The 18,373-nt window shown below is 36.1% G+C and overlaps 2 protein-coding genes across 5 annotated transcripts in view; one reads left to right on the top strand and one right to left on the bottom strand.

Annotated features, from left to right (window-relative positions):
* Positions 1 to 18,373, bottom strand: part of LOC128991839 (dystrophin) — a 549,174-nt gene that overhangs the window by 478,371 nt on the left and 52,430 nt on the right. The gene's annotated exons all lie outside the window — the stretch shown is intronic.
* LOC128991841 (facilitated trehalose transporter Tret1-like) lies at positions 465 to 12,420 on the top strand. Its single transcript, XM_054415054.1, has 2 exons — positions 465 to 541; positions 10,936 to 12,420. The coding sequence occupies exons 1-2, from the start codon at positions 472 to 474 to the stop codon at positions 12,309 to 12,311; spliced, it is 1,446 nt and encodes a 481-aa protein (XP_054271029.1). The 5' UTR covers positions 465 to 471; the 3' UTR covers positions 12,312 to 12,420.

The raw sequence follows: 18,373 nt of genomic DNA, 5'->3' as shown, positions 1-18,373 counted from the left end.
ACTATAAGTGTAAAGTAGTTTCCCATTCTTTTAAACACCCACAAATGATCTCAACTACCTACGTCACTACCCACATACGTCACAAGTGACGTAACACCGGAAACACCAGCATAAAACCCAACTCTACGCCATTTCCGCCTTTTTAAAGCAATTATCTCCAGATGGTCAAATCAGCTGGTGTGATAGGAGTGACCCTAGGCCACTACTGTATTCCTATATAAAAACCAAGATTATTAGACAGAGACCAATCATCAATCACATAGAAGCTTCAAAGGCGATTTACCCAGGAATCGCTCCCGGCATCCCACCACGCCAAAGAAAGTGACGAGTTACAAGTGTTCCAGCTGATAGGATGTGACCGGAACCAGGTGGGGAACGAACCAAAACATCGGTCCGAGGAGGTGCGAAGGTAGGGGAACGGTGGTCGGAGGTCGACACGACTCCGCGACCAGTCTGTGGTGTACTGTGACCATGCGACCATCCGCCACGAGGAATAGGAAGACCACAGGAGCGCTGCGGCAGTTCGTCGCGGCCACCTCAGGTAGGACGGACACTGAGTCTGTATCTGTAGTGTAGTAGAATATGATGTGACTTCTGCGTAACTGCGTTGCTCAGGGTAAACGCAAAGGTATCTGACACGACTGTGCTACAATTTACACTAAGATAGGTACAGACCCAGCAAATAGGTCTGTTGTTGCCCTTACATTTGCATCAAAAGTGAGTGATCAAAAATTCTTATGTGAGGCGTTAAAATATATACCGGTCCCTAACTACAACACATTAACACATTGTATGGACTTACTTCTGTTTACGTTGTTTTCCCCTACACAGATTTTAGATGAAGAATTTAGGTTAATTCTATTCCATAGCTAATCAAAATTAGCCAAAGAGTTTTAGAGACTTACAGAACAAGTAACTATCTATTTACTAGTTGAATTCAATAACAGAACTGAGTGTATTTAAAAACCATTTGCTTTTAGTTTCTCGTTCAGATAGGCATACGATACACGTGTGAAAGAACCATTTTATAAGGTACAAAAAAAGTTAAAGCTGTGAAATTTTGGAATAGTTCATTTGAATATGTTATAATTTTATGGAGATTTGCCTCTTTTTCTACAAGTACATTTCTACTTGACGGTTGTTATTTAAGCGTAGACCTATAGTTATATTCCACAGATAACAGATAATATAAGAACAAAATTTCTCTTCTGATACTCGTGTTACTTTCCATCATTATTAAGAGCGCTCAATAAAAAAATTGGCATTTAACAAACTTCAGTATACTGTTAAAAAACATACAAATAGATGTATTAATATACATTTTCCGTTTCGTGAATATTTATTTGTTTTCAATATTTATACTGTATTACAATTTAATTAAATTCAATATCCCTATGATTTGAATTTAAAATTCCACATAAACCTTTACCTTACGGAATATATTGTATTTTACTGGTTAATCCTTGTGCACAGCTAAGTGAATTTCTATTCAAAAATCAAACTGCGACGTTAAACCTTGCAATATCGCGGAAAAATTTACACAATTCGAACAAATTTTACAATTTTCCCGTGTAAGAGGAAAAATACTAATCACAAATCGAATACACGCACTGAACGAGAAGTTTTTTTTTTCAATGAAGAACGTAAAACTAATTATTAGGTAAACAAACGTCGGACGTATTTAAATGTAAACCACGCCTGTAGATACAATACAGTTGGAACGAACGCGGCGGAATGTGTCAGTGATTAAACCACTGATTTGCTACAGCGGTAATTAGTTAATTATTGTTTATTCAACATTCCTTTGAAATCGATTCAATGATTAAATTAAATTAAATAAACTTAACATTACACTTTGTCTCTGTGAGCTTTGAGCTTTGTCTCTGTGTTTTCCGTCGTATTATTGTTTATTATTAGTTTTACTATTGTTGTTACAGTATTTTTATTTTGTTCCTTTTACAGTATTGCAATGAATTGGCAACCTATTGGCAATATCCCTTTTTAAGTTTCAATTATTATATTGTTTCAAGCAGTTATTAAATAAATTAAACTACTAATAGGCCTATGCAGCACATAAATTAAATTTGTTCCACGAGGAGTTATTTAAGTTACCCACTTTTAACCGGTTACTACAATTATCAAAAAAAGAAGACTATTTAGAATCCATTATTATAGACTAAACTGTTTTGTCTTGTGTATACAATCTGAATGTGAGTAACAATTCAACATTAGGAACAGCTGTTCACATATTAACGTTTTAAAGAAAGTTGTTCAGCATCACCGAATCTTTCACAGTTAACTGTAGCCTAAATATAAATCAAACTCTATGGGAGCGAAGCCCTAAAAGAAATCTCCGTATTGGCATGCTTGCCCCCATTGAAGAGCGGTATAGCGGTTAGTAGATAAAAAATCCAACATGTTTAACGAAATATTTTTTATCAAAATCCAACATGGCAAATGGAAGTTTTGATTAGTATGTAGGTTAGCTGCGTCGAGGGTATTTTTAATATAAAAGGTTTAAAAAAACTCACAATACTATCAAGTCACTGATGATGTTTGAAAAGGGAAACATTTCAGCTAAGCTAATTTTAAATTAAAACTATAATTTAAACTAGGCCTATTTTTTAAACAGTGAGGGTCATAAAGAATGCTTATATAGGTACTTATTTCACCAGAAAGGGGGGAGGAATTGTGCAAAATCGTATAACAACACAAGAATACATTTTAACACTCTAAGTACCGTTATTAATTTTTCTTTGCCATTTACCAAAAACGCGTTCATTTTTAACAAACGAATAAATAATTACCAACACTAAATACCCTGTATAACTTATATTTTAGTAATCATGACGAGGACTAAACTAGAACATCATCAGATCGTAACAATTATTGGAGTATTGCATAATCAACATGGATGGTTAGTCAGTTTTTGCAAAAAGTATGCTCTGTAAATAATTGCAAATACTAACCATAATAGCTTCAGTGTATTTTCAGAACAAAGACGCATGTCGTCACATGTAAAACAGCTTAAATAATATCACGGAATAAGTCACTTGACTAACACTAAGTAAATACATACTAAAACACACTACAATCACAACGCGATAGAGATACAAACACTCACTACACGGACACACACGACACTACACGCAACAACATGAAAATAGAGCGAACCGTACAACGACATGAACAAGACAACAATGGACCAATGAGAAACTAGCAAATCATGTGACTTGCGGATCAGCTGATCAGCTGTCAACCAAAATATGATTTTGATTAGTATACTAGCCAGCATTTGAATACGCTATGACTTATTGTATACATTTAGTTACTGTATTAGATACTACATAAATGAATATAACATAAAAACATGTCAATAAATCATCAATAAAAATCTACTTTTATCACCATGCAATTACGGTAATAATCTACGGATTAAGTATGATTATTTTCATTGATATTTACTTTACCTAATCTATTATTTCAATTAATACCTAACTTTATGTGTACTATAAATGTATAGTGAGTATTGTAATACTCGCACTGACATTCAAAGATATTCTAACATTAGCTTATTATGCAGCTTTACATAAACAAATCAAATCAAATAAAAATGTAATAATTAAACAAACCAAATCTGGAATTTAGCTGGTAAATTGTTTATGTACCAATGTATACGTTACTGTTATGTTTATTTAATAGCATGCTTTTTTGAATTTCTGATACTGTACTGATAATACAAATCAACAATCCTTAAATGTTCTAGTTTTCAATTGATGATGATCGTTATTAATCTTTTTGTCTCTATCTGATAGAATAACGCATATTAACTAATTTAAATTAGACAATTGACCTAAAAATCGTAGGTTCGAGTATACATAGTATAGATAGTATAAATCGGGGATGATTGTATAGATATTTAACGCTAGTTCAGTATAGAATTTCGACCTTGGAGGTTCTATCTTAAGAATGTTTGGTCCAAATCCTGCGAATCATCTGGTGACACGATTTGCTGTAGTCCGTATGATGGAACATGTCTCCGGACCTTCCGTCTACCAGGGACTGGCCAGGAGACATGTTCCATCATACGGACTATAGGTGATTATGTGATGACCCGGTGGTTCAGAGTCAACCTTAAACTTGAGGAATCTGTTTGGAAAAAAATTCTGTTTTGATCAACGATCTCAATTTTGGAGTTCTTTCTCCAAACAAATCTATAAATAGTATAATATTTTCTGTATAAAAAATGAAGGAAATACGAATGCTACATTTCTACTTAAACCTCTTAAAATGCAAAGTAAGGAATTAAAAATCACTCTATTTCATTAAAAAACTCTTAATCTATAGAGTGAACGGTGCAAATACTTTTTACAGTAAATCATGTGCAGTTCACACTGTTTGCACTACTTCATCCCTTTACAAACAAAGCTACCCAAAGCCTCCAATTAATCATTTAAGTTTCAAACATATGGGGCGGAGTTGCACACAATCTATTGTAATAACAGAGATCAAAAGTATGACGACCACTTAACACGGGTTACGAGTGGCACTTAGTGTAACTACAGTACTCGTAACTAACTGGTAGTTAGGTAGTTAGTCGATAAACTAGCATCAACTGTCCATTGTCTGTGGACGGGTGGATCTACACTTCAGATCACTTCTGTCTACATTGCCGTAAAGTCTGGTGTACTAGACATACAACACTTTATAGTAGACTACGTTGGTCGGGCTAGTTGGACTAATATGCGCGGGACTTCAGTCGTTGCGACGCGGGTTAGAAACCTGCCAAACACCAATAAAAAGCTTTAAGCCATGTGATAGCACCGTAACCCTACAGTCTGAACCCACTGTACGCTTTGAAGTTCTTGTGAAAGAAATTAGGAAGATAGTCTTGCGAAGGAACTTTCTGTGTATTGAAGACTTCTTCCCACTCAAATTCATACATTGGGTTGAATTTAGAAGACTGGTATTGTTTTTAGCCAATAAACGTCTAATTTTATAATGAAGAAACCAAACGTATACATATATTTTTTTGCTAATTAAAAATTGCAACAAACTGTTATCACAAAAGGTTTTCACAAAAACGCGCTTTTCATAAAAAGCGTGTAGACTCATGTCCTGTTTGGAGATAGAAAGAAACCCAGTTCGGGTTTAACAAAACAGCAATCCGGACTGTAATCGCTTTAAACTGTCGAATCCAAATCAGATTAAACGGCCACTGGGAATGGCAGAGGATATTCCTGCGATAATGTTTTATATCATATAAAACATGTTCATATAAATCATAATTACATACGTAAAATGTTACAAAAAGATTTATTTTCTTCCAAATCGAGCCGTTTCCGAATTCATCAAATAGGTCCAAAGACATTTTCTTAACAACTCGAGTTCACACACAGACTTCCATAAAGGTCAAATCTGGGTCATTTCCTATATGCTAGAGTCTGGATACTCATATTCTAAACTTTAGAAGCATTTAATTTATTATGTGTGTTTCCCATACATTGTAAAATGATAATTTACGTTATTTCTTTCCTAAACAATAGATATTTGTATACATTTCCATTATGTTTTATTACAAAAACTACCCTTATTTTGTTATTCTTATACCTCGGAACAATACTTTAATTATACTAATTATCAATTATATCAATGTATCAATTATTTGATGGTGACGCCACTATGTCTGTATTTTAACCCAAAAGAAGGATGAGTGGAGTTACTAAGGCCGATATGTCCCTTGGACACAGCTGTTTATAGCCAATGGCATCTAAGGGAGCTACAGTTTATATTGGAATCCGAACCACATTTATTCCTTGTTAATAACGATTTGGTCTAATTATCAGGATAGTACTGAGGATAGTCGTCGTACTCACTATTGCGGACGTTAATCCGCACCAGGGAGCATCACATCCACAGTGCATGCCTATAAATACCCACAATTCGTGACCTCCTAGTGGCTGGATTACAGGACGACTCCACCGTCGCAGACTTCATACACCTGTACTTAAAATCAGTTACGCAAATATATCCGTGTCAAGCTAGTGGTAAAACAGTAACCAGAGGTCGATGGAAGGCTAGTTCGAAGGTCTGGTAAAACGGGGAAAAAATAAATAAGCATAAACCCGTGCCCGGCGGCGAGCAGTAGCTGATGAATATTACCATTACGGTCCTTCCATGTTCAGCACTCAGTAGTCAGTCGAAGGCCAGAGTTAAGCGCAATGCAGTGCAGGTAATTAAAGCGGACACAAAAGGGCTTCTGTAGTAAAGGGCAAAACAGTAGCACTGCGATGGAGGTGGACAGGTGGCGATACGCTTTCAAAGGGCAGAGAAAAACGTAGCGTTATCATTTAGTCGATTTTAACCCTAATAAGCACCTAAATAAGCCATCAAATTACTAAACTATTGAATTGCTTTGCTAAGCAACTATTATGTTATCAAGAATTTAGTTTAACACAAAAACAGTTGAATCTTTTGTTCCTTTATATAGTAGCTTAATAATTGACAAAATAAAACATGCGTTAATGCAACCAAACCACACTTAATTCTGGCTAGCTGTGTGCTTATACTATCAATATTAAAGAGTATAACGACCAAAATTATTTGTTCTTCCTCCAATTGTAAATAAAATTTGTATTGCATTTTTCGTGGTTATCGAGGTTTCCATCCACCATATTTTGGCAATTGCCAAAAAGATGCTAGAATGGCCATTATGATCAAACAAATAAGTGAAGTAAACCCCCAAAAATATTTGACATTCAATGCATAACCAGATAAAAGCTTTTCCAGGCGTACATGATGGTTTGATTTCTTTAATTAAAGCTAGTCTCTGGCTCTAGAAGAATAATAATATGTTTATTGTCTTTCAGGCTACATAAGCATTGACAAAGTCGTATATTCCGCAGAAATGCCAAGTCACTGTTCTAAGTAGGCCTAAGGGTAATAGGCTATGATATTTGTTATCCTTCTCGCTACATTTTTATTTAAAACTTCTCTCCAACATTCTCATGAAACTAGGAAGAAGCTGTGAATAAAACTATACAAATCAATAACAAAATATTATACAGTATATGAAAAAGCAAAACTTTTGTGTAAGACACAGTAAAGATGAGATTCCAAGGGGACTGACTACGGGTGAACATAGTAATTTATACACTTTAAAATTCAATGAGCTGCTCTCTCAATCTAGCTTTAACAGACACTTGCTATTTATTGACATTCAATATCAGCTAAAAACAATGATTATATTGTCAGTATAATTACAGTAGATACATTTGAGCAGATATAATGAACGCAAAGAGTTCATTCAGCTTCATTGACTGTAATTTTATCATTTTTCTCAATTCACTAAACTACCTTTAAAAGCGCCGATATAAAAGATAATTAACTAAGCAATCTTCCGTAACACCCTGCTTAAGTTTTTTCATGCATAAGCTAAAAATGAATATATTTTAATTTGCTGAATTTAATTAGATGCTTCCTACGCTATTGTACAGCTTACCCTTGACTTCACAAAGTAATGTCAATACTTTTAATAAAAGAAAAACTGCGATAGAATAAGACAGCTTAAATAAATTTAATGGAATTGGTAAAAATAAAATGTTAATATAACTCACACGACGATTCATATAGGTTAAATATGCCTCGATGTGCATTTGTTTACAAATCTTAGCTTAGATTATCTATACAGGTTTTTATTAATACTGACTTAGAAAAAATCCCAAACATCGACTTCGTTGTATATTAAAGAGCAATTAAAAATCCAGAGAGGGAATATAAGAAGAATAAACACTGTAAATAGCATAATCATTGCAATCAGAAACAACAGTCAAATCTCATTTTACGGAAACCTTGGGGACAAAATATTCCATTCCGACCTTTACTTTTTACCAGGCAACTCTCCTTGCAACCAAGGCGGAAAAAGTAATAATTACTACAGAGAAAACATCCAGGAACACTTAAAAATAATTGACAGTTGTGAAAATAAATTAAGGTTAATGTAAATGACGGTTGGCATAATGCTGACTTCAACAGGAGATCTTGGAACTCTTGACTACTCGTTAGGAATAGGTAAATCTTATAAGGAGTAAGGTTTCACAAATATCCTCCTACAAAGAAAGTAATCCTTTCCAGTAGTCTAAATAATTAGTCATCATGTTAAGTACTTTATTAAAAACCTAAATCATGATTCAACTATAGTAAAGTAAACTGTCAACATGGTTCAGAAACAAATTACCTGTCAGAAAGGTTCACCAACAATTAAATTATCTGTCAGAATAGTTCACCAACAATTAAATTACCTATCAGAACGATTCCCAATCAATTAAATTACCTGACAGAATAGTCCAACAACAATTAAATTACCTATCAGAACGATTCACAATCAATTAAATTACCTGTCAGAATAGTTCACCAACAATTAAATTACCTGACAGAACAGTTCACCAACAATTAAATTACCTGACAGTATGGTTTATCAACAATTTAATTCCCTGTCAGCATGGCACAACAACAAAAATTACATACATTGAGCATCATCACGGTTCAAAAACAATCACTTATATGTCCGGTGACTACTACACTTATTAATAGACAGTAAAGTAATCAATATGAAAGTTCCCTGCACCGTTCCAGCAAATCTGGTGTAACTTTAGTAGTAATAGTAAGATTCAACCATTGGGTCATAATTAACCAGCAATTGACAATAATACACTAGTAACTTTCAATTGTAATATGCGTGTCCCTACTGTATTGTTTACCCACGTTTACAGTTGTTCATAAGTTCAGTTATTGGTGTTATAATATCCAGGTGGTGCTGTACTAAGTCCTGTAGGAGGTCGGTTCCAGGCCTTGGTCCCACGTACGACCTCTACACACCCCAAATAAACTACCAGTAAATATCGACACCACTGCACTCGTATCGATATACTAGTGCGGTCAGGAACATCGCTGAGGACTGTTGCTTTAGACCAGTTAGTTATGTTAGTGAGCACAGTAGTAGATCGGTGTATCTCGGTGTTTACCAAATACAAAATGAATGTTTGAGAGTGAATTTTTTTCATGTACATGCCCGTGTTCGATCATTCTAGAGTACGTAATCTGCGGACATTTCAAGAGCCATAACTGCAGAAAGTCTACGTTTGTAAATTCAATGAGGGCAAAATTATTGGAAGTTATTGAATTTGGCCATGCGGTACACAGTATCTTTGACTATTAATACAACAACTGTATCCAATAGTCAATGACAGTATGGTAAAATTATAACATATAGAAAATTTTGATTTTTTTAATTTACATTATTACAACACAAGCAATTATAGTATTTCAGCATTTACAACTTGAATTGTCCAAGAACACATCATGTGAGGCTTGGATGTGTTAAAAATATTGTATGAATAAAGTTAAGGCAACGCAAAACAAACTGCCTTGATGAAGCCTACCGAACCGATTTCGGTCGAAAATGCAGATGGGGGTTTTTACCGTATTTGCGCGCCCTTGTTAATTTACAACGCACACATGTTATGATACAGACCAATCAGCTGATCGCTACATGTCTCAGCCTGTAGGCTCCAGTTGACATTGTCAGCGAAAGTCGCACAACCTCTGTACAAGGTCCGGCTGCTTTCTGTCTTTCAGCACACCCGTCTCAGTGTCTAGGGGTGAGCTGTACACAGGACACATGTTATGATACAGGCCAATCAGCTGATCGCTACATGTCTCAGCCTGTAGGCTCCAGTTGACATTGTCAGCGAAAGTCGCACAACCTCTGTACAAGGTCCGGCTGCTTTCTGTCTTTCAGCACACCCGTCTCAGGTCTGTGTGTTGGATGCTCATTTTTTTAAATAAAACTACGTCAAGTGTTATTATTTCTCTTAGCCGTTCCCAGTGGAAATTAACTCATAATGGTGTAAGGCTTTGTAAATTTTACGAACTCATTTCATTCGTTTAAGGATATTTAATACAATTATACACGGTAGTTTAAACCAGCGAAACACACAGCGCATGGCTGTAGTTCTCTTAGAACCCCTAAAAAGTAATTCATAAATTGTAACATCCTATTGAGCATTGTGAAGGGAAGAGTCCTGATTTGGTTTCCGATGCGGGCTTAACGGTCGACGCAGTTGAGCAAAACACTGTTTCATTGCATTTGCAAATTTTGATAAAAACTATTCCAAAATTCACACACTTACATGAACTTGAATTAATACTACTCACAAGCAAACCAACAACTAATGCCAATTCTCAATCAAATCTCGAGAGATTTTTTCCATTCCCAAACGTTTGATTTATATGCTAAATAATCGTTTGACACGCAAATAACCACCGATTTCAATACTCGTTTGACTGTCTGTAGTCTGGTAGCTTGGTATCCTTGGCGAAGGCCACTCCCATGAGTTACTGACATGCGTTCAGCGTTGTTTATTTACTGTCACTGAGCCATTACATTTCACGTCAGCTTAGCGCCGCTGCTGTCCTGGCTGTCACAGCTGATACTTCATTCAGTTTTTGTTGCTTGTTACATTATGTTGTAATTGGCTAGTGTGAATGACAAGTAGTGGAAAGTGTGAATTGGCAATGTTGTAAATACAGTTGTAAATCTCTGTGAAAGCATTCGCTTAATTATTTGAAATATGCTTCAGGAGGATAGTGTTTTTGACTGAGAGGTGGTTTAACTACTAACCAGTGACAGTAGTAAAACTGTAGCTACAGCTACAGTTGTATAACGCACCTAGGGTATAATAAATTTTAATTTCACGTAAGGTTTGTACATTGGTATTAAACGAACATTTACTGAAATTAATTTGTAATCGTGAAAGATATTGCAAAATGTTTAGATAATAAATAGCCAAGTGGTAATTTCAGGAGTATTTTAGGTATCAATGGTATTTTAATGTGGTTAAAAGTACAATTTTGATGTGTTTGTGAATGTTACAGCGTCGCTGACGGTGATGACGACGGGCTGCTGGCTCGGCTGGCCATCGCCCTCCATCAGGAAGCTGGAGTTCAACGAGACCAGCATCAGAGTGACCCAGGACCAGATCTCCTGGATAGTGGCAGCCATGGACGCAGGCAACGTCGTCAGCTCCATCCCCGCCGGCTACCTCATGGACCTGGTGGGCCGCCGCGTCGTCATCCTCTTCTCAGGCGCGCTCTTCTTCTTCACCTGGATGCTGGTGGGTCTGGCGACAACTCCCGCCATGCTGTACATCGCCAGGTTCTTGGCGGGGTTCGGCAAAGGTATAACGTTCACGGTAGTACCCATGTACCTGGGCGAGATAGCTAGTGTGCCGATCCGCGGCGCGTTGAGCACAGTGTTCGCGGGACTCTTGTGGAGCGGGACAATGTTCGAGTTCGCTATCGGTCCCTACGTCAGTTTCGAAGTCTTGGCCGTCTTATCGGCGATTATCCCAGTTTTATTCTTCAGTTCCTTCCTATTCATGCCGGATTCCCCTTACTATTTACTAATGCGGGGGAAAGAAGACGAAGCACGTCATTCTCTCCGGTGGTTGAGGAAACAACCACAGGTGAAAAGTCCTGAAAACATCGTACCCTGCCTGGTCGAAAAGGAGCTGAAAGAGATCAAAACCGCCGTCGAGGAGGATTTACAGCACAAAGCCAAGTTTTACGATTTACTATCTACTCCGGCGAGTCGGAGAGCCACTTTCATAGTCCTCGTAATCTCTGCATTCCAGAGGCTGTGTGGGATCAGCCCTCTCCTAGCGTACTCCAGCACCACTCTGCCGACACACGACGGCCTCATAGGTCCTGCCGAGGTCATCATAGTGTTCGGCTGCATCCTCACCGTCTCCAACTTCATCGCCACCCCCCTGGTGGACCGGCTGGGGCGGAGACCTCTGCTGCTCTTCTCCGGCGCCGGGTGCGGCGTCCTCACCGGCATCAGCGGCGTCTACTACTACCTCGACAGAGAGACCGAGGTCGACATGTCCTCCTACATCTGGGTCCCCTACGTCTGTCTGCTCGGGTTCGGCGTCACCCACTCCATGGGCATCGGCGTCATCCCCCACACCCTGCTGGCCGAACTGTTCCCCACCAACGTCAAGAGCTTCGCCGCCGCCATCGCCTCCATCATGTTCGCTCTAGCCTCCTTCCTCGTCAACAAGCTCTACACCACGGTAGACGACACCATCGGACTCTATGCCAACTTTGCCTTCTTCTCCGTCAACGGGTTCCTCTGCACACTGTTCACCTACTTGTTCATTTTCGAGACAAAAGGCAAGTCGTTCGTCGAGATCCAGCGCTTCTTGAGGAGAAGTCCGTCGATCTATGAACTCAAACCGATGTCGAAATAAACCTCACGTGTCCTCAAGCAATAGTTATGTGATAAATTATTGTTAGGTCTAAGTATTAACACTCGCATCTAAAAATAATTCTTATTTTTGAGTTATTTATTGCTGTTTTAGCTCCTATTTTTAAACTGTAAAATTATTCGTTAAGTTATTTCAACTCTGTTGTTGTGTATATTTTATTTATTTATTTATGAGTTATTAAAAGTGTTTTTTAATGGTTTATAGTTGTGATTTTTCATTTTAGATTCTTTGGAGTTTTCCAATTTATTATATATTTTAGTTCAAATAAAACAATTTCCCTCTGAACGTAATTGACAACACAACTTAATAAGGTACATTTTGCAGCACTATTATAAAAAGGTAACCTACCATTTAAAGCGTGGATTTCACTTCCACACGTTAATTTTCTTTTCTAAATTCAATATATCAACGGAAAAAGTAAAATATTAATCGCATAATCCAAAAGGAGTTAGATATCAAGATAGACATGTGATATAAGGAACTTACAGAACTAAGGATTCGTTGATATTTATATTTACTCAACTGAACATGACAGATTTCTCAAATGTTTTTTTAGGAATTAGATAACTCGTACATAAAAATAACTCGTACAATATTTACAACTAGCACATATTTGCTTGGGTTTTTTTTTTAATTCTAGACACCAGTTTTGATTTAATTTCCGAAATATGTGGGAACTTTCAATAAGTGTGGTAAGGCTTCCAATGTACAGTATAATTTACGATGACATCTAGGCCAGAGCCGTCCCCAGCGTCTGAACCTCTACATTCATCACCAGTAACTGAAGCTGTGCAGTCTAATTAATACAAGGTCCCTAATCAATTGACCGCTCCACTAAACACCCCCTGTGGACTACCCCACCGCCACCACCGCAGTGTGAAGTATGGAATAGTTATGCATTCGATTCTCTTGAGACTTTTTATTAATTTCACAATTTTTTAAAACTATTATTTTATTACTTTTTAACTAATGCCGTGAAGACATTTTACACGGTGTACAACGTTTTTTGTTGAAAATCTAAAAATGTATTATTAATTGCAGTAAAAATGCGATTAATGAGTATTTGGAGTTCAAAATTTTAAAGCTTTACGAATGGTTTGTCGAATTAACACAAATTAACTACAGTAACAAGGGTACATGCCAAGGATTCATATTAAAAATAAATTTAAAAAAATTAAATTTCTGTAATTGGAATATTGGGAACCATTTGGTACGGAAATGTTTATGAAGACAGTATACACTGGTCGCAACGATAACGAAATTTTTAATCAAGCAAAACACAATAAAAACTTACAGCGATTTAAAATTAGTATTGTTTATCACATATGAACAATTAAATTCAATCAAGCGATGAAGTTAGATCTTTCTAACTTGTAGAGAAGTATTAGGGTGTAAAAGTAGAAGAATATTTCAAATTCAGATATTGTTTAAAATAACACCTTTAGCCTTTATCCTTTATAAGATTTACACTCGGGCGACTGGTATGTGTCTAGCCTTTGGCACTACGCTGCAATGAAATGCTTCACTTGCCTTTGTGAGATTCTAAAGCAGTGTTGTTTGTTGGCAAAATATTTTATAAATTTGATTATAATAATATGTTTGTTACGTTGCATGTATTTAAAACTATTCATGCACGTTTGTTTCGCATCAAAATCTTTGTCTTTTGAAGACAATATTTACAAAGACTGTTATGTATGAAGCCCAAGGCGTCATGGAGAATAGGATACAACAGTGAGATGCTTTACATACCTTTGTAATCTCGCTTGGCTGGTTTTAAGTACATAAAAGTGTGAACAAGCATCTTTATTCCTGTGTGATGAAAATTTAATCCGTTGCACAGAAGTATGAAAACAATTACGATTTTCAAATCCTAACCGCCTTTATTAAACATACACAGCATTACATTGCTATTTCTTATCATAAAACTACAAAGATGAAAAAACTCGTAAAAATAATCCATCTAACACTGTGCACGACAAGTCCTAAATAAGGGCAAAAAGAATAAAAGTAACTTACGTAACATAATCGTCCATCGTATTACCTGAAACATAAAACATTTCTATAAAACATATAAATACTTTTACAAACAATGCACAGAATTTAAATCACAGTGACATGTTACGGAATGATCCCCTATTGCAATTAATTATAAGCTCATAGTTGTGGCCAGACAAATATACAGTATGTGGTGGTTTATTTACGTTATTTCAGTCCCAGTTTAGATTGTTTCGTCGCTGATTACGTCATGATCACGCAGATGAAGCCTTTGTGTTGAACATTTCACGTGAACGGCTGTCAGTCGGTTGTACGTCGTCAACTGGTTTATATACACATAAATACACAGGACACACACAGATTGTGCACATAAATACGCGGTAAATACGCACTATATACACGGGACACACGCACATTGTACACATAAATACAATACACTTCAAAAATGTCTTCGCGGTGCCTGTATATTGTTTCACAGTTTTGTCGCTTCATTTGTGTATCGCGTATCTTGGTTGTAGAAGCAACAACTGATTTGGACTGGAACGCAGAATAAGGTAAATAACCCACTTTGTATACTTACATTATTAGTTACAAGGAAAATATGATTTGTCGACCTAAAGAAATAAATTATTAATTTGGTCATAGATAATGAGACTACAGTTAGATTTATTGTACTGTACAATACAAGCTAGGTGACTACCAAAAGAGGATGTTCCGATATTTATTTTCTTTTAGCACACATAACCCCAAATCATACTAAACTATTACTTCAAACTAAACCACCATATTTTTATATTTTTAAGTGAACGATTTTACAGCTCATTCAAAAAGACGGTGAACAGCTTTAGCTATACATAAGTTAGAAACTCTACTGAAAGTTCGTGTATGGCGCTCAACTCCCAGCATCTGATGAAGTTGGCTGCAATCGACTACCAACTACGGCACTAACTCCGCTCCCTACTTCGTACTGTGTTTTGCCTCTGAAACTACTTCGTCATTCAACTTGAGTTGGCGTAAGAAGTCTACAATTTTTTTATTTCAGAATAGTTGATTTTCTTAAGAGTTCTGCATTCGTATTTACTTTTTTAGAGAGAATGTGGAACTTTACCACTAACTCCTAAAATTATGAAGGTTACATTTTACAACACGTGAGTAACGATGAAGACTTTTGAGATTTTAAAATGTTTATACATACCAACAGAAAAGTTCTAATAAAAAGCCTAAACTTTAAGGGGAAACCTTCAAACTCAAAGTTAATATTTACACACAAGTCAATTCTATTTACGTTCATTTAGACGTACCGCTATACGTATATGGATGTGTTTGTTGTATTTATAATCTTTAAACATACGAGTCTGTTGGGTTTTTAGTAGTAGAATTGTGTTTATTACCAAATCAATGGATACCCAGATTTCAAGAATGTATGATTATTAACAGTGGGAGAATCAATACAATATTCAACCCAAAAGAACCTTCAATATTTTAAAAAGTTATTGAAAATTAATAAACCCTTCGATCAAAAGGAACGTGCATTTACAGAAAACGAATTTTACTTGTTCGCAAATATAGTGGGAAAACGGAAACATTTTACACAAATTACACACAGAAAAAAAATATTTATCCAAGGTGAAAGTGGGAACAACAAAACCTCTCAAGATAAATAAATAACCAAAAAGTCGTTCGACAGTTGGAGGGAGAATTTCTGAAATCTTGAAGAGTCTTGAAAATAATCAAAGACATTAGGGCGACTTCAGGGGTACTTTTCACGTTCAAGAGTTTTTGGTTCATTATCTACTTAATTTCACGAAGTACGCCTGCTGTTGTTGACCTTAAGAATTAAATTAAATGTGAGTGGGGTGAAATAATGAGTGAGGCACTCTACATATTGTGTGGCTTAACTAAACATCCAGAGTTGTGAAGTGGTGCACTTTAATTAACAGTTTTGTTGCTGTCTGAAGACAGTCCTCAAGAGTACTTGCTGTTACCTACTTTTGTAAATCAACTGCTACAACATTAGCATTGTTGTCATAATTTTGTTTTACCAGAAACATTTTAAATTTATCTTAATACTGGGTATATATATATATATATATATATATATATATATTGGTAATTTAATTTAACAAAGGTTTTAGCTCATTTAATCTTCATATTGAATTGCTTGATGTCATAATGTTACGAAAATTAAATAAAAGATATGTTTAATAACGCTTACACAAATTTAGAATTTATTTACGCTTATACTGTTAACTCACAAGACGGTAAGTGGTGTTCGCCTCATAAAAGAATCATAAACGATGGTAAGTGGTGATCTATTTCGATTGAACACTCCAATCGTCATCAGACCCAATAGGCGAATGACGAATAACTATGATTGAAGTGACCAAACGAAATCGATCACCACCTACAATATTTTTTGTATATTTACCGTCTTGTGAGTTAAACAGTAAAAGCGTAAATATATGTTTTAAGCGTTATTAGACATATCTTTTATTTACTTTTTGTAAATTTAATAACACGTACAACGCTGGTCAAGAAGTTATTTAATCATAATATTCCATGCATAATTTTTTATTTTTTTTTCAGCATGATATGTTTAGAGTTTTAAGGCTTATCAACTATCCACTACCTGATCTCGAATTTTGATTTTAAAAAGTCGATTTTCAAGTTTAATATGTTTTTACGCAATAAAAAATGTCTTTCATGTTTACATTAGGTAACAATCATAGTAACAGATTACAGAGATGTGCAGCATACCTCAACGAATTTCAATCAAAACACCGAATCAATCATACACCAACACTCGTACAAAATAATTAACCGGGAGGTAATCACTGCTGCCAACTGCAGACAGGTGATTAGCGGGCACATAAGGTTGGCGGCACTGACAAAGGCAATTAGCGTTTGAAGTATGCTGATATTCTCCGCATAATAACGCGACAATATAAATCCGGGCGAGGCCGATGCAGGGACGCCGTAATAGGCAAGTTGTGGGCAAAAACTCGCAGTGACACCCTTAGCCGAGGTCGGTGGCGCTGCGATTTCGCGAAAATGGAGTAAATCGGTTAACGCCTCATGGCTGCGTCTGGTGTTGCTGTAGGAGTGTACTAGTTCGTGAAGTCACAAAAGTATGTCTACTCGGTACCATAGAGTATCTAGTGTGAATTTATCCTTTGTTGCCACTACTACTCCCTTTCGTTTAAAGACCCTGGTTACTGCTTTCATTTAACCTGTTTTTACAAACGAACCGTTGTGGCAAAAAATCAAAATGAATTTGCTTAAGCCTATAAGTTTTTTTTTCAATTAATGGTAGGTAACTAATGTTATGTACTACTGTAATTATGTGTTAACATGCACTTAGGTACACAGCACATGTTTGTTCCCCAAATTAACATGCTAATTCACTGCAATGTACAAGGTGGCAACTCTCGGAATAGCATTAATGCACTTTAAAGTACGCCTAGTAAAATTAACGGGTCGTATACCTTTTACATTAAATTTTCAGTGGCCTTGTTTTATATAACCGAAACCCAAAATCAGAGCATAACAAATGATTCATCGTTTTGGATTCAGGAACCCTAAGTTTATTCATTGTAAACGCAGAGGAATCAATTGGAACGTATGTTTAAATCGTTTTCTGCAAAAATGCAGTCAGTGCAATGGCAACTCCGCAGTTAAGAGTTAAAAAATCTTCTTGATCTGTGTACAACAACTTATAACACACACACTTACATAAAAAAAAGGTAAAACCTGAATGTATTCTCTTCTACATTAAAAATTAAAGAATTTAGTATTGTAAGTACCCACGTTAAAGTGACTACGAAAAAAAGAGAGGTTTTTAAACACTTTATCATGAAACTAATCGGTCGGTTGTTTATGTGTTCACTTGTACTACCACAAAACACACATTAAACTCTTCCGTATTTCACTATGTCTTTTATCCAGTGCTACCACAACAAATTTATAATTTAAAGACATTTCCCTCACGACTCTCAGTTTATCCTCGTACAGTCCCTGACCTACCTCAACACCGTCCTCTCGCCAGCTGC

This window comes from Macrosteles quadrilineatus, unplaced genomic scaffold (assembly GCF_028750875.1).
Source record: "Macrosteles quadrilineatus isolate MER2022 unplaced genomic scaffold, UCM_ALF_1.0 Scaffold_4__1_contigs__length_99947679, whole genome shotgun sequence".
Lineage (NCBI taxonomy): Eukaryota > Metazoa > Arthropoda > Insecta > Hemiptera > Cicadellidae > Macrosteles > Macrosteles quadrilineatus.
This window is presented reverse-complemented; position numbering and strand designations above follow the sequence as displayed.